General features: G+C 44.0%; 1 protein-coding gene across 1 annotated transcript in view; it reads left to right on the top strand.

Annotated features, from left to right (window-relative positions):
- LOC311110647 (neurotrypsin-like) overlaps window positions 1-24,001 on the top strand; it is a gene marked incomplete at its 5' end in the record, with an annotated part of 34,637 nt that overhangs the window by 5,523 nt on the left and 5,113 nt on the right. Inside the window, 6 exons of the mRNA XM_084153188.1 lie at window positions 8,898-9,140; window positions 15,063-15,201; window positions 15,330-15,508; window positions 20,939-21,086; window positions 23,587-23,765; window positions 23,860-24,001. Coding sequence (XP_084009314.1) covers window positions 8,898-9,140; window positions 15,063-15,201; window positions 15,330-15,508; window positions 20,939-21,086; window positions 23,587-23,765; window positions 23,860-24,001 — 1,030 coding nt within the window. The remainder of the gene's footprint in view (window positions 1-8,897; window positions 9,141-15,062; window positions 15,202-15,329; window positions 15,509-20,938; window positions 21,087-23,586; window positions 23,766-23,859) is intronic.

The raw sequence follows: 24,001 nt of genomic DNA, 5'->3' as shown, positions 1-24,001 counted from the left end.
TCTTCGCTGAAGTTACTGTTATGTTATGGGGTCTCAATGGGAGTTCCAGTCTGGGTCTTATAGATGGTTGTTTCCATTTGTGGCTCAACTATAGACAACCATCAGGGATAGAATGTGAGCTATGCTAAGAGACTTTAGAGCTGATTAAAACTAGTAAGGACAGCGAAACATTTTTATGACCCCCACGTGCATACTCAGTTTCTTGCTCTCAATGCATGTATTCATATACTCACTCCTTAGCTCCTCCTCTGCATGGGAACTGAGGTTATCCATGCACATACACATTCGATACAGCACGTCTGCTTTCATGTGCTGGTGATCTTTTGATTTGTTTTGGGGGTTTTGTGTGTTTGTGTCTGCAGCGTAAGCTTGTCCGTGTGTGTTTTGAATCTGTGTGTGAGTTTGTGTGCGTGAGTCTGTTTGTGTGGCGCGTGCGTGTGTGTGTTCAAGGATCAGTGTGTTCCGGTAACCTTTCCTAATAACCTTTCTGTGTCTGGCACCCTCTCACTGTGTGAACTCTATCAAATATGTATCTCCTCTGAGTATGCCAGGCAGGGAAGCTGGATGAGGTGAAATCAGTGTGAGATTGAGACGTGTGCTGAGAAGAAACAAACACTATCATGGGGAGTGATGACTCAGAAGGATTTATGATCAGCTTAGTACATAAAAACATCTCACACATCTCAGCGTCTCAAAACCATATTTACTTTGTAAAATATTCAATGCCGTTTAGTTGAAGAGGAAAGAAAAGCACACCCTCCGAGAGAACAAGACGTTTTGGCTTTGCTTTCTGGTGAGTCATTTAGACTGGGAGTTGGGACAAATAACTGTCAGTCACACTTGGTATTATTCAATGGTACCTGCCATGATGTTGACAGCGTAGGAGAGCCTGGAAGACTAACTACACCTGCGACTGGTGCGGACAGCAAAGTACAGCCCAGTACATCACTGAGGCCGAGCTCCCTGCCATCCATGACCTCTATATTAGGCGGTTTAAAGGAAGGCCCGGTAAATCGTTAACGACTCCAACCACCCAAGCCATAGACTGTTCTCTCTGCTTCTGCACGGCAAGCGGTACCGGTGCATCAAGTCTGACACCAACCGGCTCCTGAACAGCTTCTATCCCCTTGCCAGGACTGCTAAATAGATAATGAAATAGCTAACAAAATGGCTACACAGACTATCTGAATTGACCTTTGTAATTTATTCTTATTTTTGCACTGTCTCTATGCACACTCACAGGGCCCTACACACTACACACACTGATACTCCAACATACATACTAACGCTCACTCCATCATTTGCTCACACACACATAATATGCACATACAGTACCAGTCAAAAGTTTGGACACACCTACTCATTCCAGAGTTTTTCTTTATTTTTACTATTTTCTACATTGTAGAATGATAGTGAAGACATCAAAACTATGAAATAACACATACAGAATCATGTAGTAATCAAAAAAGTGTTAAACAAATCAAAATATATTTTATATTTGAGATTCTTCAAATAGCCACCCTTTGCCTTCTTAAAAGTTAATTTGTGGAACTTAATGCGTTTGAGCCAATCAGTTGTGTTGTGACAAGGTAGGGGGGGTATACAGAAGATAGCCCTATTTGGTAAAAGACCAAGTCCATATTATGTCAAGAACAGCTAAAATAAGCAAAGAGAAACGACAGTCCATCATTACTTTAAGACATGAAGGTCAGTCAATACGGAACATTTCAAGAACTTTGAAAGTTTCTTCAAGTGTAGTCGCAAAAACCATCAAGCGCTATGATGAAACTGGCTCTCATGAGGACCGCGACAGGAATGGAAGACCCAGAGTTAACTCTGCTGTAGAGGATAAGTTCATTAGAGTTACCAGCCTCAGAAATTGCAGCCCAAATAAATGCTTCACAGAGTTCAAGTCACAGACACATCTCAACATCAACTGTTCAGAGGGGACTGTGTGAATCTGGCCTTCATGGTCGAATTGCTGCAAAGAAACCACTACTAAAGGACACCAATAAGAAGAAGAGACCTGCTTGGGCCAAGAAACACAAGCAATGGACATTAGACCGGTGGACATTTGTCCTTTGGTCTGGAGTCCAAATGTGAGTTTTTTGGATCCAACCGCCGTGTCTATGTGAGACATGGTGTGGATAAACGGATGATCTCTGTATGTGTATTTCCCACCGTAAAGCATGGAGGAGGAGGTGTTATAGTGTGGGGGTGCATTTCTGGTGACACTGTCAGTGATTTATTTAGAATTCAAGGCATACTTAACCAGCATGGCTACCACAGCATTTTACAGCGATACGCCATCCCATCTTGTTTGGGCGTAGTGGGACTATCATTTGTTTTTCAACAGGACAATGACCCAACACACCTCCAGGCTGTGTAAGGGCTATTTTACCAAGAAGGAGAGTGATGGAGTGCTGGACCTCCACAATCCCCCGACCTCAACCCAATTGAGATGGTTTTTGATGAGTCGGACCGCAGAGTGAAGGAAAAGCAGCCAACAAGTGCTCAGCATATCCTCCTTCAAGACTGTTGGAAAAGCATTCCAGGTGAAGCTGGTTGAGAGAATGCCAAGAGTGTGCAAATCTGTAATCAAGGCAAAGGGTGGCTATTTGAAGATTCTCAAATATAAAATATACTATGATTTGTTTAACACTTTTATGTTTACTACATGATTCCATATGTGTTATTTCGTAGTTTTGATGTCTTCACTATTATTCTACAATGTAAAAAATAGTAAAAATAAAGAAAAACCCTTGAATGAGTAGGTGTGTCCAAACTTTTGACTGGTAGTGTACATTTATATTCACTCTACACACACCCACTCACATACAATCGACATATGCGCTGCTGCTACTCTGTTGATCATATATCTTGATGCCGAGTCACCTTACCCCTATACATATCTACCTCTATCGATCCAGTATCCCTGCACATTGTAAATATGGTACCTGAACTGACCCTGTATATAGTATGCTTACTTACTTTATTGTGTTCTTATTATTTCTTATTTGTATATCTTGTGTGTTTTTGTTCTACCTTCTTATTTTTATTATTACTTTGTTATTCATTACTGCATTGTTGGGGTTAGAGCTTGCAATAAAGGCATTTCACTGTACTTGTGCATGTGACATTAAAACTTGAAACTTGACTCTTACAGCACTCATTGACCCCAACAAATCTCTCAATCTACCTCTGTGATCCATCATGGCAAAGACAGACTCCGACCCTTAGGCACTGCTGAGATCTGAAAGGATTGGATAGGTGTAAGAAAAATTCACATTCAAAACAATTCCATCTAGTCTATCAAAGAGCAAGTTGGAGCTATTACCGTATTGCTCATACAGATGTCGGATCTTAATTTGAGGCAGTTTGCGACAGCAGGAAAATAATCCTGCAGCAACAGGAAATGTGAATTATTATATGGATTATAATTCATGGACATTTTTGTAGGGGTTGATTAATTTTTCGTAAGGGAAAATCTAGTTTGAAATTACAAACTTCAGAAGCTTTTTTAAACCTCAAATACACTACGAGTTTTACATTTCCTGCATGCAGGAATGTTCTCCTGCAACAGGGGGATCAGATTAAGATCCTACATCTGTACCTATCCAATCCTTTCAGATCTACATAAAGTGACCAGGTTTTGGGGCAAGGGGTCAATCTGGAATTGAGCAGAGTATTCCTCCTTTAACATGTCTTCTCTCTCAGGCATCAATCTTAGGAAACCCTCTCCAGTCTTGTCTCTCGCTGCTGGTATGAACTGCTAACACCAAAACCAGCATATTCTGCTGGCTTTCGGTTGTAGCTTTCACTACACAGCAGCGGGAGTTGGTTGGTCTTAACTAAGTCACTAAGCCTGTGCGAACGCGGACAGGGGTTAGACCACACGCTGGGCGGGTGTAGATTTGCGAGCGATCGCTCACAGGTGTGAATGTTTACCCAACGACAACTGAAAGGACTTGCGGTCCCTAATCCACTGGTTTAGAGAGTTCAGGAGGAGGAGTTTAGGTACGTGATGAGGGTGTCTTCCTTCCCTGGCTGGACCACAGTGCCCTTATCCACTTCCCTCCACTCTCCTCAGGGTTTAACACCTGGCTCTAGAGGGATGTTAGCGCGTCTCTCCTTCATATCATTTACAGTACGCACACACCATGGCCTGAGGTACTGCCATATCAGTTACACATCACAGGAAGCATGGGCCTAAAGGTGAATATTAGCTACTACTAAAGATTGATCATTAAGCAGTTACTCACATATATAGCCCATTGAAAAGGGACTGATAATTAGTCAATGCAACATCCAAGGCAACAGAGATCATGGAGTGTGTTACCCTTTTTATTATGGAGTGTGGTGGCATCTGTAGATTTTTACTTATGTTTAGGCAATCATTCCGAGTGGTTAAGTTTAGGGTTAAGGTTTGGGATGGGGTTAAAACAGAAAAGAAAAAAAAATTACAAAACGAGTGCCTAGCTCCGGGATTGAACACGCGATGCTCGGAGCTGTAGAAAGGAACTCTAAATTAAGTTGGAGCCATAGTGTTTCTGGATTTTCTTTAACTGACATGCTCAAGCAACTGTCTCCATTTTTTGCATGATGTATTACCAGACATTGATCCCTTGGAAATACATGGGTTTATGGACCAGGTTCAGGGCTCATCCTGGCTCTGGTTGTCATTAAATGCCTGCCCCTGCATTAAACCACAGACCCTCCCCTCTTTAAAACTCAATCTGTGCACCAGATGAATGTATGCTTGTGTTTAATGTCCCACTCCTATTTCATGTGATGGGTCAGCTTTGCACGTGGTCCCAGAGGCTCTTTAACCTGCATAGATTAGATTGTAAAGCTGAGCCCCTGAGCTCAGGTTTCCCATCACAGTCCCAGCTCAGGTCTTCACAAAGACAATTAGAGAGTAGAGCTGCAGCACTTGCAGATCCAGTCGAATGCATCTTGAATTAAAAAGGCCTGAATACTCAGAGTATTGCATTGCAGTGAGTTTCAGTTTCTCAGTAAGCCCTATAGGAACTCATGGCTAATGCACTGGATTCTCAAGACGAGCATCCACCCCTCTTGAGGAATTGCTGTCGACTCCAAAGTGGTATACAGTATCTGTGCTTTGATCAAACTATCCTTTCAACAGCATTGAGAAAATAATCATGAAGGATTTTAATGTTTAATATAATTTTAAGACGCCTAGGGTGCATTTCAAGGACAATTACTGTGCAGTAACAAATAAAGTGATACAGACACACAAGCATACACACACAGATGGGCTGCAGTAAGGGCTCAGGTTTTCAGGTTGTCTGAAGGTAGCCTGCCACGCTCTGTGACTCAGCAAAGCAGACAAATAAATACTCTGGCCCCTGCACCGCAGCAGCGGGCTGTCAGTCTGACCAGCCAGGTGACTCACTCCTATACCTCTGAGGATGGGAACCAAAAGAGAGAGACAAAGGAGAGGACATCTTTTTATTGTGACTTAATTTTAAAACTCAGCATACAGTGAGCATCAGGTTGCTTCCATCCTTAAAATTTCAAAGACGGCGGTTCATAAGAACAAGGTCAAGCAGCAGACATTGGAGACAACAAAGCTACAGACCGGCAGAGGGCGAAAACGACTCTCTACTGAACAGGATGACCGCCAACTCATTCAAATGTCACTCAACAACCGTAGGATGACATCAAGTGACCTACAAATAATGGCAAACGGAAGCTGGGGTGAAGTGCATGGCGAGGACGGTTCGAAACAGGCTCCTAGGGGCAGGGCTGAAGTCGTGCAAAGCTAGAAAAAAGCCCTTAATCAATGAGAAGCAAAGAAGAGTCAGGCTGAGGTTTGCAAAAGACCATAAGGATTGGACCGTAGAGGACTGGAGTAAGGTCATCTTCTCTGATGAGTCCAATTTTCAGCTTTGCCCAACACCTGGTCGTCTAATGGTTAGACGGAGACCTGGAGAGGCCTACAAGCCACAGTGTCTCGCACCCACTGTGAAATTTGGTGGAGGATCGGTGATGATCTGGGGGTGCTTCAGCAAGGCTGGAATCGGGCAAATTTGTCTTTGTGAAGGACGCATGAATCAAGCCACGTACAAGGTTGTCCTGGAAGAAAACTTGCTTCCTTTTGCTCTGACATTGTTCCCCAACTCTGAGGATTGTTTTTTCCAGCAGGACAATGCGCCATGCCACACAGCCAGGTCAATCAAGGTGTGGAGGTGGAGGACCACCAGATCAAGACCCTGTCATGGCTAGCCCAATCTCCAGACCTGAACCCCATTGAAAACTTCTGGAATGTGATCAAGAGGAAGATGGATGGTCACAAGCCATCAAACAAAGCCGAGCTGCTTGAATTTTTCGCCAGGAGTGACATAAAGTCACCCAACATCAATGTGAAAGACTGGTGGAGAGCATGCCAACACGCATGAAAGCTGTGATTGAAAATCAGGGTTATTCCACCAAATATTGATTTCTGAACTCTTCCTAAGTTAAAACATTAGTATTGTGTTGTTTAAAAATTAACATGAACTTATTTTCTTTGCATTATTCGAGGTCTGACAACACTACATTGTTATTTTGACCAGTTGTCATTTTCTGCAAATAAATGCTCTAAATTACAATATTTTTATTTGGAATTTGGGAGAACTGTTGTCAGTAGTTTATAGAATAAAACAAAAATGTTATTTTTACCCAAACACATACCTATAAATAATAAAACCAGAGAAACTGATAATTTTGCAGTGGTCTCTTAATTTTTTCCGCAGCTGTATACAGTGGTGTGAAAAAGTGTTTGACCCCTTCCTGATTTCTTATTTGTTTGCATGTTTGTCACACTTAAATGTTTCAGATCATCAAACAAATTTAAATATTAGTCAAAGATAACACAAGTAAACACAAAATGCAGTTTTGAAATGAAGGTTGTTATTATTAAGGGAAAACAAAATCCAAACCCACATGGCCCTGTGTGAAAAAGTGATTGCCCCCTACAACCTAATAACTGGTTGGGCCACCCTTAGCAGCAACAACTGCAATCAAGCGTTTGCGATAACTTGCAATGAGTCTTTTACAGCGCTGTGGAGGAATTTTGGCCCACTCATCTTTGCAGAATTGTTGTAATTCAGCCACATTGGAGGGTTTTCGAGCATGAATTGCCTTTTTAAGGTCAATAGGATTCAGGTCAGGACTTTGACTAGGCCACTCCAAAGTCTTCATTTTGTTTTTCTTCAGCCATTCAGAGGTGGACTTGCTGGTGTGTTTTGGATCATTGTCCTGCTGCAGAACCCAAGTTCGCTTCAGCTTGAGGTCATGAACAAATGGCTGGACATTCTCCTTCAGGATTTTTTGGTAGACAGCAGAATTCATGCTTCCATTTATCACAGCAAGTCTTCCAGGTCCTGAAGCAGCAAAACAGGCCCAGACCATCACACTACCACCACCATATTTTACTGTTGGTATGATGTTCTTTTTCTGAAATGCGGTGTTACTTTTACGCCAGATGTAATGGGACACACACCTTCCAAAAAGTTCAACTTTTGTCTCGTCAGTCCACAGAGTATTTTCCCAATGGTCTTGGGGATCATCAAGATGTTTTCTGGCAAAAATGAGACGAGCCTTTAATGTTCTTTTTGCTCAGCAGTGGTTTTCGTCTTGGAACTCTGCCATGCAGGCCATTTTTGCCCAGTCTCTTTCTTATGGTGGAGTCATGAACACTGACCTTAACTGAGGCAAGTGAGGCCTGCAGCTCTTTGGATGTTGTTGTGGGGTCTTTTGTGACCTCTTGGATGAGTCGTCGCTGCGCTCTTGGGGTAATTTGGGTCGGCCGGCCACTCCTGGGAAGGTTCACCACTGTTCCATGTTTTTGCCATTTGTGGATAATGGCTCTCACTGTGGTTCGCTGGAGTCCCAAAGCTTTAGAAATGGCTTTATAACCTTTTCCAGACTGATGGATCTCAATTACTTTCTTTCTCATTTGTTCCTGAATTTCTTTGGATCTCGGCATGATGTCTAGCTTTTGAGGATCTTTTGGTCTACTTCACTTTGTCAGGCAGGTCATGTTTAAGTGATTCCTTGATTGAGAACAGGTGTGGCAGTAATCAGGCCTGGGTGTGGCTAGAGGAATTGAACTCAGATGTGATAAACCACAGTTGAGTTGTGTTATAACAGGGGGGGGTAAACACTTTCACACAGGGCCATGTAGGTTTGGATTTTGTTTTCCCTTAATAATAAGAACCTTCATTTCAAAACTGCATTTTGGGTTTACTTGTGTTATCTTTGACTAATATTTAAATGTGTTTGATGATCTGAAACATTTAAGTGTGACAAACATGCAAACAAATAACAAATCAGGAAGGGGGCAAACACTTTTTCACACCACTGTGTATATATATATTTGCGAGAAAAAAAAACATATGGGGGATTGGAAGTGATGCAGACAATTACATTGATGGAAGTTACAATCTATCTGCAAGATTAAAGCTGATCTACCCCCTAAAAAAAAAAGAAAAAAAGAAAAAAAAGGGGCAATGTAGGTTTGGATTTTGTTTTCCCTTAATAATAACAACCTTCATTTCAAAACTGCATTTTGGGTTTACTTGTGTTATCTTTGACTAATATTTAAATGTGTTTGATGATCTGAAACATTTAAGTGTGACAAACATGCAAACAAATAACAAATCAGGAAGGGGGCAAACACTTTTTCACACCACTGTGTATATATATATTTGCGAGAAATAAAAACATATGGGGGATTGGAAGTGATGCAGACAATTACATTGATGGAAGTTACAATCTATCTGCAATATTAAAGCTGATCTACCCCCCCAAAAAAAAAAGAAAAAAAAAAAAAAAGCTAATCCATTGATTAACCCATAGTATTGTATTTGAATGTGACTCTGTCTCCCTAGCTCCTCTGTCCTGTTCAGAGGGCTTCACTGAGCTGGGTTACTACAATGGCTCCGTGTCTCAGACTGACTCTGGCTCGCCCTGCTTAAAGTGGACAGAGTTCCCAGACTACGTCCTGCAGTACCAGGGCCGGGGGCTGGGCAACCACAGCTACTGCCGCAACCCGGACCGCGAGTCCAACCCCTGGTGCTTCTTCCGTCAGACCTCTGGAGCCATCGGCTGGGCTTACTGTGACTGCCACCAGGGTGAGGATTTACCGACTGATACTTACTTGAAGGGAATCAGTACTGTTGGGTAACTACCTGGAACCAGATTATTTATAGTGGTGTATGAATTCCAAAGTGCCCAAAAAGTAATTGCTAGGTATCTTTGTATTTTTGCAGTGTTTTTGGGGTGATCATATTGCTCTGGCAGGAGTTCTACAGTACCAGTCAAAAGTTTGGACACACCTACTCATTCAAGGGTTTTTCTCAATTGGGTTGATGTCGGGGGATTGTGGAGGCCAGGTCATCTGATGTAGCACTCCATCACTCTCCTTCTTGGTAAAATACAGTGGCTTGGCATTTTTCCTATTTTGTTGCCTTACAACCTGGAATTAAAATGGATTTTTGAGGGGTTTGTATCATTTGATTTATACAACATGCCTACCACTTTGAAGATGCAAAATATTTGTTATTGTGAAAAAAAACAAGAAATAAGTCAATACTTTGTAGAGCCACCTTTTGCAGCAATTACAGCTGCAAGTCTCTTGGGGTATGTTTCTATAAGCTTGGCATATCTAGCCACTGGGATTTTATCCCATTTTTCAAGGCAAAACTGCTCCGGCTCCATCAAGTTGGATGGGTTCCGCTGGTGTACAGCAGTCTTTAAGTCATACCACAGATTCTCAATTGGATTGAGGTCTGGGCTTTGACTAGGCCATTCCAAGACATTTAAATGTTTCCCATTAAATCACTCAAGTGTTGCTTTAGCAGTGCTTAGGGTCATTGTCCTGCTGGAAGGTGAACCTCCGTCCCAGTCTCAAATCTCTGGAAGACTTAAACAGGTTTCCCTCAAGAATTTCCCTGTATTTACCGCCATCCATCATTCCTTCAATTCTGACCAGTTTCCCAGTCCCTGCCGATGAAAAACATCCCACAGCATGATGCTGCCACCACCATTCTTCACTGTGGGGGGGATGGTGTTCTCGGGGTGATGAGAGGTGTTGGGTTTGCGCCAGACATAGCGTTTTCTTTGATGGCCAAAAAGCAACATTTTAGTCTCATCTGACCAGAGTACCTTCTTCCATATGTTTGGGGAGTCTCCCACATGCCTTTTGGTGAACACCAAACGTGTTTGCTTATTTTTTTCTTTAAGCAATGGCTTTTTTCTGGCCACTCTTCCGTAAAGCCCAGCTCTGTGGAGTGCACGGCTTAAAGTGGTCCTATGGACAGATACTCCAATCTCCGCTCTGGAGTTTTGCAGCTCCTTCTGGGTTATCTTTGGTCTCTTTGTTGCCTCTCTGATTAATGCCCTCCTTGCCTGGTCCGTGAGTTTTGGTGAGCGGCCCTCTCTTGGCAGGTTTGTTGTGGTGCCATATTCTTTCCATTTTTTAAATAATGGATTTAATGGTGCTCTGTGGGATGTTCAAAGTTTCTGATATTTTTTTATAACCCAACCCTGATCTGTACTTCTCTACAACTTTGTCCCTGACCTGTTTGGAGAGCTCCTTGGTCTTCATGGTGCCACTTGCTTGGTGGTGCCCCTTGCTTAGTGATGTTGCAGACTCTCAGAACAGGTGTATATATACTGAGATCATGTGACAGATCATGTGACACTTAGATTGCACACAGGTGGACTTTATTTAACTAATTATGTGACTTCTGAAGGTAATTGATTGCACCAGATCTTATTTAGGGGCTTCATAGCAAAGGGGGTGAATACATATGCACGCACCACTTTTCCGTTATTTATTTAATATAATTTTTTTGAAACAAGTTATTTTTTTCCTTTCACTTCACCAATTTGGACTATTTTGTGTATGTCCATTACATGAAATCCAAATAAAAATCTATTTAAATTACAGGTTGTAATGCAACAAAATAGGAAAAACGCCAAGGGGGATGCATACTTTGGCAAGGCACTGTAGCCCTTACACAGCCTGGAGGTGTGTTGGGTCATTGTCCTATTGAAAAACAAATGATAGTCCCACTAAGCCCAAACCAGATGGGATGGCGTATCGCTGCAGAGTGCTGTGGTAGACATGCTGGTTAAGTGTGCCTTGAATTCTAAATAAATCAGACAGTGTCACCAGGAAAGCACCCCCACACCATCACACCTCCTCTCCCATGCTTCATGGTGGGAATTACACATGCGGACATCATCTATTCAAATCAAATCAAATCAAATCAAATGTTATTGGCCACATGCGCAGAATACAACAGGTGCAGACATTACAGTGAAATGCTTACTTACAGCCCTTAACCAACAGTGCATTTATTTTAAATAAAAAAGTAGAATAAAACAACAAAAACGTGTTGAGAAAAAAAGAGCAGAAGTAAAATAAAATAACAGTAGGGAGGCTATATATACAGAGGGGTACTTGTGCAGAGTCAATGTGCGGGGGCACCGGCTAGTTGAGGTAGTTGAAGTAATATGTACATGTGGGTAGAGTTAAAGTGACTATGCATAAATAATTAACAGAGTAGCAGCAGCGTAAAAAGATGGGTTGGGGGGGGGGGGGGGGCAGTGCAAATAGTCCGGGTAGCCATGATTAGCTGTTCAGGAGTCTTATGGCTTGGGGGTAGAAGCTGTTGAGAAGTCTTTTGGACCTAGACTTGGCACTCCGGTACCGCTTGCCGTGTGGTAGCAGAGAGAACAGTCTATGACTAGGATGGCTGGAGTCTTTGACAATTTTGAGGGCCTTCCTCTGACACCGCCTGGTATAGAGGTCCTGGATGGCAGGAAGCTTGGCCCCAGTGATGTACTGGGCCGTACGCACTACCCTCTGTAGTGCCTTGCGGTCGGAGGCCAAGCAGTTGCCATACCAGGCGGTGATGCAACCAGTCAGTATGCTCTCGATGGTGCAGCTGTAGAGTTTTTTGAGGATATGAGGACCCATGCCAAATCTTTTCAGTCTCCTGAGGGGGAATAGGCTTTGTCGTGCCCTCTTCACGACTGTCTTGGTGTGTTTGGACCATGATAGTTCATTGGTGATGTGGACACCAAGGCTCTTGAAGCTCTCAACCTGTTCCACTACAGCCCCGTCGATGAGAATGGGGGTGTGCTCAGTCCTCTTTTTTTTCCTGTAGTCCACAATCATCTCCTTTGTCTTGGTCACGTTGAGGGAGAGGTTGTTATCCTGGCACCACACGGTCAGGTCTCTGACCTCCTCCCTATAGGCTGTCTCATCGTTGTCGGTGATCAGGCCTACCACTGTTGTGTCGTCGGCAAACTTAATGATGGTGTTGGAGTCGTGCCTGGCCATGCAGTCATGGGTGAACAGGGAGTACAGGAGGGGACAGAGCACGCACCCCTGAGGGGCCCCCGTGTTGAGGAACAGTGGGGCAGATGTGTTGTTACCTACCCTTACCACCTGGGGGTGGCCAGTCAGGAAGTCCAGGATCCAGTTGCAGAGGGAGGTGTTTAGTCCCAGGATCCTTAGCTTAGTGATGAGCTTTGAGGGCACTATGGTGTTGAATGCTGAGCTGTAGTCAATGAATAGCATTCTCACGTAGGTGTTCCTCTTGTCCAGGTGGGAAAGGGCAATGTGTAGTGCAATAGAGATTGCGTCATCTGTGGATCTGTTGGGGCGGTATGCAAATTGGAGTGGGTCTAGGGTTTCTGGGATAATGGTGTTGATGTGAGCCATGACCAGCCTTTCAAAGCACTTCATGGCTACAGACGTCTGCGCTATGGGTCGGTAGTCATTTAGGCAGGTTATCTTAGAGTTCTTGGGCACGGGGACTATGGTGGTCTGCTTGAAACATGTTGGTATTACAGACTCAGTCAGGGACATGTTGAAAATGTCAGTGAAGATACTTGCCAGTTGGTCAGCACATGCTCGGAGTACACGTCCTGGTAATCCGTCTGGCCCTGCGGCCTTGTGAATGTTGACCTGCTTAAAAGTCTTACTCACATCAGCTACGGGGAGCGTGATCACATAGTCATCCGGAACAGCTGGTGCTCTCATGCATGCTTCAGTGTTTTTTTGCCTCGAAGCGAGCATAGAAGTGGTTTAGCTCGTCTGGAAGTATTGTGTCACTGGGCAGCTCGCGGCTGTGCTTCCCTTTGTAGTCTGTAATAGTTTTCAAGCCCTGCCACATCCGACGAGCATCAGAGCCGGTGTAGTACGATTCAATCTTAGTCCTGTATTGACTCTTTGCCTGTTTGATGGTTCGTTGGAGGGCATAGCGGGATTTCTTATAAGCGTCCGGGTTAGAGTCCCACTCCTTGAAAGCAGCAGCTCTACCCTTTAGCTCAGTGCGGATGTTTCCTGTAATCCATGGCTTCTGGTTGGGGTATGTACGTACGGTCACTGTGGGGATGACATCATCGATGCACTTATTGATGAAGCCAGTGACTGATGTGGTGTACTCCTCAATGCTATCTGAAGAATCACCTATTCTGTGTCTCACAAAGAAGCGGCAGTTGGAACCAAAAATCTCCAATTTGGACTCTAGACCAAAGGACAAATTTCCACCGGTCTAATGTCCATTGCTCTTGTTTCTTGGCCCAAGCAGGTCTCTTGTTCTTATTAGTGTCCTTTAGTAGCGGTTTCTTTGCAGCAATTCGACCATGAAGGCCTGATTCACACAGTCCCCTCTGAACAGTTGATGTTGAGATGTGTCTGTGACTAGAACTCTGTGAAGCATTTATTTGGGCTGCAATTTCTGAGGCTGTTAACTCTAATGAACTTATCCTCTGCAGCAGAGGTAACTCTGGATCTTCCATTCCTGTGGCGGTCCTCATGAGAGCCAGTTTCATCATAGTGCTTCATGGTTTTTGTGACTGCACTTGAAGAAACTGTCAAAGTTCTTGAAATTGTCCGGATTGACTGACCTTCATGTCTTAAAGTAATGATGGACTGTCATTTCTCTTTGCTTATTTGAGCTGTTCTTGCCATAATATGGACTTGGTCTTTTACCAAATAGGACTATCTTCTGTATACCCTCCTACCTTGTCACAACACATCTGATTGGCTCAAACGCATTAAGAAGGAAAGAAATTCCACAAATTAACTTTTAAGAAGGCACACCTGTTAATTGAAATGCATTCCAGGTGACTACCTCATGAAGCTGGTTGAGAGAATGCCAAGAGTGTGCAAAGCTGTCATCAAGGCAAATGGTGGCTATTTGAAGAATCTCAAATATAAAATATATTTTGATTTGTTTAACACTTTTTTGGTTACTACATGATTCCATATGTGTTATTTCATAGTTTTGATGTCCCACTATTATTCTACATTGTAAAAAATAGTAAAAATAAAGAAAAACCCTTAAATGAGTAGGTGTGTCCAAACTTTTGACTGGTAGTGTATGTTTCTATCTGTCTAGGAAACCTATGTGCCTGTCTATGTCTGTTTCTTGCCAATATATCCTGTCTGTCTTCCTGTCTGTCAGTAAGCTCCTCCCACTGTGTTTTCCACCTATCCATCAGTTAGCTGATATTTTTCTCTCTGTGACTCCCGCCCCCTTCTGGGAGGGTAACCCTGCCTGTTTTTTTAGACAACCATCTCTCTTTGTACTGGGCTGTCAGATCCTTGCTTGTATGTAGTGCCAGAGGCAATACCCCCGTGTTGAAATCTGTTTAACTACATCTGTGTTTACTGTCATTATCTGTCTGTCTCTGTCTAGCTCTCCCAAGCTTTCTCTTTCAAACGGTTAACCTTTAACAGTTAGCGTGTATGTGCGTGAATGCATGCGTGCCCATGTGTGTTTTTCTGATGCGTGCCTGTCAGGTTGAAATATGTAAGTGTTGTAAGACCCACAAACCAACGATAATCTATGCAATTATCCTGAGATAATCACACCTGTTGGATTTATGATTTACGAGGGAGCACTCTGTCTGTCTGTCTGTTTCTGATGGGTGTGAGAGAGAGATGTTCCACCTGTCATTTCAAATGATTTCACAATCTCTGGTGCTGTACCATACCTTAATGCCCTCTCTTCTCTCTCCCTCCTCTCCAGGAGCTGCCAGGTTGGTAGGTGGGTCCTCCCCTCAGAGCGGGCGTCTGGAAGTATACCTCAATGGCCAGTGGGGGGCGGTATGTGACACACACTGGACCGACCACGATGCCAGTGTGATCTGCAAACAGCTTGGACTGGGGTGAGAGCTACTGAGATACTTTTAAAGCTGCTTCTTGTGTGTGTGGGTGTGTATGTCAAATCATCCATTCCACTCCTGATTGTCCATCTATCTTTCTCTCTCCGTCCATCCTGTCTTTCTTTCTGCAGTGAGATCGGCACGGCCCTCCAGCACTCCTACTTCGGGCCCGGCTCTGGACTCTTCCACTATGAACGCCTTGGCTGCCGTGGCAACGAAAACTCTCTGCTGGACTGCAGGAGTCGGAAGTTTGTCACCAGCGACTGTAACCATGGCAACGAAGCAGGGGTGGTGTGTGCTGCACCTGAAGGTGAGGGTGTTGGAGATTTCAAAACAGCCCTGGGTATACAGCACAGATTTCTCACAAGTGCTACACATATACATTTAGTGCATACAGTACTGCTAGCCATATTACACATGTAGAGGTATCTAAAGCAGCGAAGAGCCACTTCCCCTTTAGTTGAGTGAGACATGGACAGAGAGAGACTGTTCCCTCTCTCTTAGAGCTCCAGTGTTCTTCTCCCACCTCAGTCAGAGCTGCGTGGGCCAGAGGGTGAGATTCATGGCTAAGATTCTCTGGCCCAATACTCATCTCCAAAACACAAACTGCAAAGCTAGAAGAAGAGCAGTCTCTTCTGAGCAGCACAGCCAAGAGGCCTGCCTCGTCATTCACATAGCTTTTACAGCTCTCCGAGCCTGCCAGGACGCTCTCGCGGCTCATACAGCACTTGTGTCAGAGAGTCCCAAAGGGGCAGAAGGAACAACAACAGTGGTGTGTGTGTGTTAGAATGAGGGTATAGAAGGGAGTGCCCAGAGGAGTAGAGCGTATATACATTGAGTGTAAAAACATTAAGAACACCTTCCTAATATTGAGTTGCACCCCCTTTTTTTTTTTTTTTTCACCTTTATTTAACCAGGTAAGCCAGTTGAGAACAAGTTCTCATTTACAACTGCGACCTGGCCAAGATAAAGCAAAGCAGTGCAATAAAAACAACAACACATAGTTACATATGGGGTAAACAAAACATAAAGTAAAAAATACAAACAGAAAATATATATACAGTGTGTGCGAATGTAGTAAGTTATGGAGGTAAGGCAATAAATAGGCCATAGTGCAAAATAGTTACAATTTCGTATTAACACTGGAATGGTAGATGTTTGCCCTCAGAACAGCCTCAATTTGTCAGGGCATGGACTCTACAAGGTGTCGAAAGCGTCCACATGGATGCTGGCCCATGTTGACTCCAGTGCTTCCCACAGTTGTGTCAAGTATGCTGGATGTCCTTTGGGTGGTGGACCATTCTTGATACACACGGGAAACTGTTGAGTGTGAAAAACCCAGCAGCGTTGCAGTTCTTGACACAAATCAGTGCGCCTGGCACCTACTACCATACCCCGTTCAAAGGCACTTAAATCTTTTGTCTTGCCCATTCACCCTTTGAATGGCACACATACATAATCCATGTCTCAATTGTCTCAAGGCTTAAAAATCCTTCTTTAACTTGTCTCCTCCCCTTCATCTACACTGATTGAAGTGGATTTAACAAGTGACATCAATAAGGGATTCTAGCTTTCACCTGGTCAGTCGGTCATGGAAAGAGCAGGTGTTCCTAATGTTTTGTACACTCAGTGTATTTAGTGCGGTGCAGTGAATTATTCAGTCTGGAACTTTAGGAGGAGAAAGTTATCTGAGAGTCCTGAGGCCCTACCAGGGAGGTGGGAGGGGTCCCACAGGGCTAACATACACCCCCCTACCCCAAACAACCCCCACCTTCTCAACTTCTCTGCCAGGGCAGCTCACATACTCAGATTGCATAACTGATCCACCCCTCTTTCCTCCCTGCATCCCTCACATACTTATACTTGCTGTAGTTTCTAATGACTTGCCGGAGCTTTGAACCAAACTCTAGGGTTAGGGGTCACTGCACTCCAACAGTCCTGTGGTTTGGATTGCTTTATTTATCATGGCACTGGGCAAGAGGATATTTACATTTGCATTCATCAAAGAGACCAAGAGATCCATAAGTAGATAACTGAGAAGAACAGTTGTTTCTATTGTAACATGATGCCAACATGTCCTGCCTAGTAACTGCGTGAGCCACCACATTTAACTACGGTAAGGTGACTGAGAACATGGACGAGTACAAACAGACCAGCTATGACCTCCATACAGTACCTTCAGAAAGTATTCACACCCCTTAACTTTCTCCACATTTTGTTGTGTTACAGCCTGAATTCAAAATGGATTGAGATTTTGTGTCACTGGCCTGCACACAATACCCCATAATGTCAAAGTGGAAATATGTTTTTAGAAATGTTTACAAAATAATAAAAAAGAAAAGCTGAAATGTCTTGAGTCAATAAGTATTCAGCCCCTTTGTTATGGCAAGCCTAAATACGTTCAGGAGTAAAAATGTGCTTAACAAGTCACATAATAAGTTGCATGGACTCACTCTGTGTGCTGTAATAGTGTTAACATGCTTTTTGAATGACTACCTCATCTCTGTACCCCACACATACAATTATCTTTAAGGTCCCTCAGTCGAGCAGTGAATTTCAAACACAGATTCAACCACAAAGACCAGGGAGGTTTTCCAATGCCTCGCAAAGAAGGGCACCTATTGGTAGATGGGTAAAAACAAAAAAAAGCAAATATTGGATATCTCTTTGAACATGGTGAAGTTATTAATAACACTTTGGATGGTGTATCAATACACCCAGTCACTACAAAGATACAGGCATCCTTCCTAACTCAGTTGCCGGAGATGAAGGAAACCGCTCAGGGATTTTACCATGAGGCCAATGGTGACTTTAAAACAGTTACAGAGTTTAATGGCTGTGATAGGAGAAAACTGAGGATGGATCAACAACATTGTAGTTACTCCACAATACTAGCCTAAATGACAGAGTGAAAAGAAGGAAGCCTGTACAGAATAATAATATTCCAAAACATGCATCCTGTTTGCATTTAGGCACTAAAAGTAAAACTGTACAAAATGTGGTACATAAATTAACTTTATGTCCTGAATACAAAGCGTTATGTTTGGGGCAAATCCAACTCAACAAATCACTGAGTACCACTCCATATTTTCAAGCATGGTGGTGGCTGCAGCCTGTTATGGGTATGCTTGTCATCGGCAAGGATAAATGGAATAGAGGTAAGCACAGGCAAAATCCTAGAGGAAAACCTGGTTCAGTTTGCTTTCCAACAGATACTGGGAGACAAATTCACCTTTCAGCAGGACAATAACCTAAAACACAAGGCCAAATATACACTGGAGTTGCTTACCAAGTCGACATTGAATGTTTCTGAGTGGCCTAGATACAGTTTTGACTTAAATTGGCTTGGAAATCTATGGCAAGACTTGAAAATGGCTGTCTAGCAAGGATCAACAACTAACTTGACAGAGCTTGAAGACTTTTTTAAATACTTATGTAAAAATATTGTACAATTCAGGTGTGCAAAGCTCTTAGAGACTTACCCAGAAAGACTCACAGCTGTAATCGGTGCCAAAGGTGATTCTAACATGTATTGACTCAGGGGGATGGATACTTACAGTATGTAGTCAATATATATTCGTGTTTTATTTTTCCTACATGTTTTACAAATGTTAGAATTTCTCTTCCACTTTGATATTACAGAGTATTTTGTGTAGATCGTTGACAAAAAAATGACAATTAAATCCATTTTAATCCCACAAAATGTGGAAAATGTCAAGGGGTGTGAATACTTTCTAAAGGCACTGTAAGTCAATCAAAGAGGGAAAAATACATTCCAGCGACAAAGTGGAGTCGCAATTCAATGGCTCAGATACGAGACGCATATGGCAGGGACTTCAGCCAATCACTGATTATAATGAGAAAACCAGCCATGTCACTGACACCGACACCTCACTCCCAGACAAACTTAACACGTTCTTTGCCCGCTTCGAGGAAAACAAAACAGAGCCGCCGTCATGGGCCCCCGATGCTCACGAGGACTGCGAGCTCCTGATCTCTGTAGTCGACGTGAGTAGGACTTTCAAGCGTGTTGATCCTCGCAAGGCTGCCGGCCCGGATGGCATATCAAGCCGCGTCCTCAGTGCATGCGCAGACCAGCTGGCTGGGGTGTTTACGGACATACTCCGTAAACACAGCCCCCTCCTGTACTCCCTGTTCACCCATGACTGCGTGGCTAGGCACGACTCCAACTCAATCATTAAGTTTGCTGACGACACGAGAGTGGTAGGCCTAATTACCAACCACGACGAGACAGCCTACAGGGAGGAGGTTAGAGCCCTGGCGGAGTGGTGCCAGGAAAATAACCTCTCCCTCAATGTAAAGAAACAAACAAATGAGCTGATCGTGGACTACAGGAGACAGAAGAGGGAAAATACCCCCCATCTACATCGACAGGACCTCAGTGGAGAGGGTCAAAAGCTTCAAGTTGCTTGTTTGCCTGAGGATGATGCCACGCAGGTGTTGGTATGCGTGTACACATGCATATACACACACTCGCATTCAAACACACGAACACACACACACACGAACACACACACACACATACACACATGTAAATAGTGCCATACATGGACTCAAACATATTCAGTTGGCCTTGTTGTTATGATTTTTTGTTGTCGTTGATGTCTTTTGTTTTTGCAATGTTGTTTTCCTTAGTTGTTCTCTTTTTTCTCTTTTGTTCATTTTTTGATTGTTGGTGCATTGTGGGACGGTGGCTTGGGGGTAGGGGTCGCAGCTCTCCGGGAACTGTGGGGGGGATCTTGGAGGGCTGGTGGCCTGGCGGTTGGGAACTGGGGCCGGTGGCTGAAAGGTCGCTGGTTCGGGTCCCTGTTTTGACCTTGTGGGAGATCTATCGACGTGCCCTTGGGCAGGGCGTTGACCCTGGTTGCTTCTGTGGGTCGCTCTGGATGGGAGTCTGTTAGATGACTGAATGTGATGTAAATGTGGTGAAGAAGGCAAAACAGCTCCTCTACATCCTCAGGCAGCTACAGGAATTCGGTATGGCCCCTAAGACCCTCACAAACTTCTATAGATGCCCCAACGCACCACCTGGGGCACACTGCCTGCCCTCCAGGATATTTACAGCACTCTGTGTCAAAGGAAGGCCAAGAAGATCATCATCAAGGACCTCAGCCATCTGAGTCACAGTCTGTTCACTCTGCTACCATCTAGCAGACAGAGGCAGTACAGGTGCATCAAAGCCGGGACCGAAAGACTGAAAAACAGTTTCTATCTCCAGGCCATCAGACTGATGAAAAGCCAACAATAGCCAGTTACCTGCCCGGTACACTGCCCTGCACCTTCACCATGTATATAGAGTAATTGAACGCTGGTCACCTCATATTCTGTTTATATACTGTTGTCTACTAACTGTGCATGTAGATACTGTATTCTTGACATAGCTCATCCTAATATACCTACTACTGTACATACCATTTTCTTTCTAAATTATATATTGTCTATACACACCATGTATTCATATTCTGGATTCTGTCCCATGCTCACTCTAATATATCTACTCTGGATTGATAATTGGACTCATTCTGTCATTTCTTGATTTCTTGTTTTGATTTTTTGATTCTTTGTGTATTTGTATTGTATTTGCAAGACGTTCTACTGCACTGTTGAAGCTAGTAACCCAAGCATTTCGCTGCACCTGCTATAACACCTGCAAATCTGTGTACACGAGTAACGCAACCAGTAAACTTGGATTTGATTTGATTTCTGCTGTCTTTTTCAGGCAATGGCGCCCCCTTGAGGTTGGTAGGTGGCCTGGAGGACTTTGAAGGTCGTGTGGAGGTGTACCATGATGGGAGGTGGGGCACCATCTGTGATGACCAGTGGGATGACATCGATGCTGAGGTTGTCTGTCGGCAGTTGGGCCTTGGGTGAGCAGCACTGGGGTTCCGATGGCTAGTTGCTTGGAGGATGGTGCTTGACATGCAGCATATGGGTTATGAATGTGATTCCCTCCACTAAATGTCATCTAGGACATATGTAGGTAAAAACTAGAGGTGAAACCCTATCAGTGGTAGCAAACAGCAATGGTTCCCAGGCTTGAAGTTTCCCACCAACCAAAGCTCTCTGCTCTCCACAAAGCTGGATGCACTCCTGCTAGGATAGCCTTATTTACACCGCTACAGTGAGGGAAAAAAGTATTTGATCCCCTGCTGATTCTGTACGTTTGCCCACTGACAAAGAAATGATCAGTCTATAATTTTAATGGTAGGTTTATTTGAACAGTGAGAGACAGAATAACAACAACAAAATCCAGAAAAACGCATGTCAAAAATGTTATAAATTGATTTACATTTTAATGAGGGAAATAAGTATTTGACCCCTCTGCAAAACATGACTTAGTACTTGTTGGCAAAACCCTTGTTGGCAATCACAGAGGTCAGACGTTTCCTGTAGTTGGCCACCAGGTTTGCACACATCTCAGGAGGGATTTTGTCCCACTCCTCTTTGCAGATCTTCTCCAAGTCATTAAGGTTTCGAGGCTGACGTTTGGGACTCGAACCTTCAGCTCCCTCCACATATTTTCTATGGGATTAAGGTCTGGAGACTGGCTAGGCCACTCCAGGACCTTAATGTGCTTCTTGTTGAGCCTCTCCTTTGTTGCCTTGGCTGTGTGTTTTGGGTCATTGTCATGCTGGAATACCCATCCATGACCCATTTTCAATGCCCTGGCTGAGGGAAGGAGGTTCTCACCCAAGATTTGAGGGTACATGGCCCCGTCCATCGTCCCTTTGATGCGGTGAAGTTGTCCTGTCCCCTTAGCAGAAAAACACCCCCAAAGCATAATGTTTCCACCTCCATGTTTGAAGGTGGGGATGGTGTTCTTGGGCTCGATTTTGGTCTCATCTGACCACAACACTTTCACCCAGTTCTCCTCTGAATCATTCAGATGTTCATTGGCAAACTTCAGACGGGCCTGTATATGTGCTTTCTTGAGCAGGGGGACCTTGCGGGCGCTGCAGGATTTCAGTCCTTCACGGCGTAGTGTGTTACCAATTGTTTTCTTGGTGACTATGGTCCCAGCTGCCTTGAGATCATTGACAAGATCCTCCCATGTAGTTCTGGGCTGATTCCTCACCGTTCTCATGATCATTGCAACTCCACGAGGTGAGATCTTGCATGGAGCCCCAGGCCGAGGGAGATTGACAGTTATTTTGTGTTTCTTCCATTTGCGAATAATCGCACCAACTGTTGTCACCTTCTCACCAAGCTGCTTGGCGATGGTCTTGTAGCCCATTCCAGCCTTGTGTAGGTCTACAATCTTGTCCCTGACATCCTTGGAGAGCTCTTTGGTCTTGGCCATGGTGGAGAGTTTGGAATCTGATTGATTGATTGCTTCTGTGGACAGGTGTCTTTTATACAGGTAACAAGCTGAGATTAGGAGCACTCCCTTTAAGAGTATGCTCCTAATCTCAGCTCGTTACCTGTATAAAAGACACCTGGGAGCCAGAAATCTTTCTGATTGAGAGGGGGTGAAATACTTATTTCCCTCATTAAAATGCAAATCAATTTATAACATTTTTGACATGCGTTTTTCTGGATTTTATTGTTGTTATTCTGTCTCTCACTGTTCAAATAAACCTACCATTACAATTATAGACTGATAATTTCTTTGTCAGTGGGCAAACGTACAAAATCAGCAGGGGATCAAATACTTTTTTCCCTCACTGTACATTCCCACTGAGTGAACTATATCAATATAGATGAACGGAAGGCATGCATTTTTGATGGCCTACAGTGTTCTGGGTTGTTGCTCTGCTGGAGGAGAGGAGCCAGCTGATCCAGATTATTCAGACGTCATCGCCACTCTTATCAGGTCACCTAGCTTCTGACGAATAAGGGCCTGCAAGGCAAGGCTGGGGAATTCTCTCTGCTCAGACACAAATGTATACACACGCACACACACACACACACACACACACACACACACACACACACACACACACACACACACACACACACACACACACACACACACACACACACACACACACACACACACACACACAATGATTGTCTTACAGTACAATGAGTGGATAAACAAAGAACCAGTACAATGAGTGGATAAACAAAGAAAGTGGATCGGTCCCAGGACTCATTTCAGATCATGAATCATATATCTCTCCATAACTATATTTGGTGTGTGTGAGTGTTCAAACTAGGGAGTAAAGTTTTTGTGTCGTGTACATGTGTTTCTCTGCTGTGTAAGTGCATGTGTGTGTGCTCTGTACAGTATGTGTAAGGCCTGTTTACTTGGTGGGAATGCATTTTATATGTGTACTTCAGGATGACCCTTGAATGGTTGACATACATTGTTGACATGTTCTCCGTATATGGTCATTGTGTATGCCTGTGTGTGTGTCAACTCAGGGGGGTACCGAAAGCGTGGACGTGGGCCCACTTTGGCCAGGGCTCTGGGCCCATCTTCCTGGACAGGGTACAGTGTACAGGAAATGAGCTTTCCCTGGAGGAGTGTCCCCACAACAACTGGCAACAACACAACTGTGACCACATGGAGGATGCTGGCGTGTCCTGTAACCCATATACAGGTCAGGAGTCAAGACAGGGCAGGAACGCTTTGTGAATATACACATATTTGTATGCAAAACACATACACTGTCTCATACACACACCGTGTTGCAGATGGTGTAGTTCGGCTGGTGGGGTCTGACAGTCCCTGGGAAGGTCGTCTGGAGGTGTACCACTCTGGGGACTGGGGTACGGTGTGTGACGACAACTGGACTGAGCACCACGCACAGGTGGTCTGTAGACAGCTGGGCTTCAG

Source organism: Coregonus lavaretus (assembly GCF_964263955.1).
Source record: "Coregonus lavaretus genome assembly, chromosome: 36".
NCBI classification, from domain to species: domain Eukaryota; kingdom Metazoa; phylum Chordata; class Actinopteri; order Salmoniformes; family Salmonidae; genus Coregonus; species Coregonus lavaretus.
This window is presented reverse-complemented; position numbering and strand designations above follow the sequence as displayed.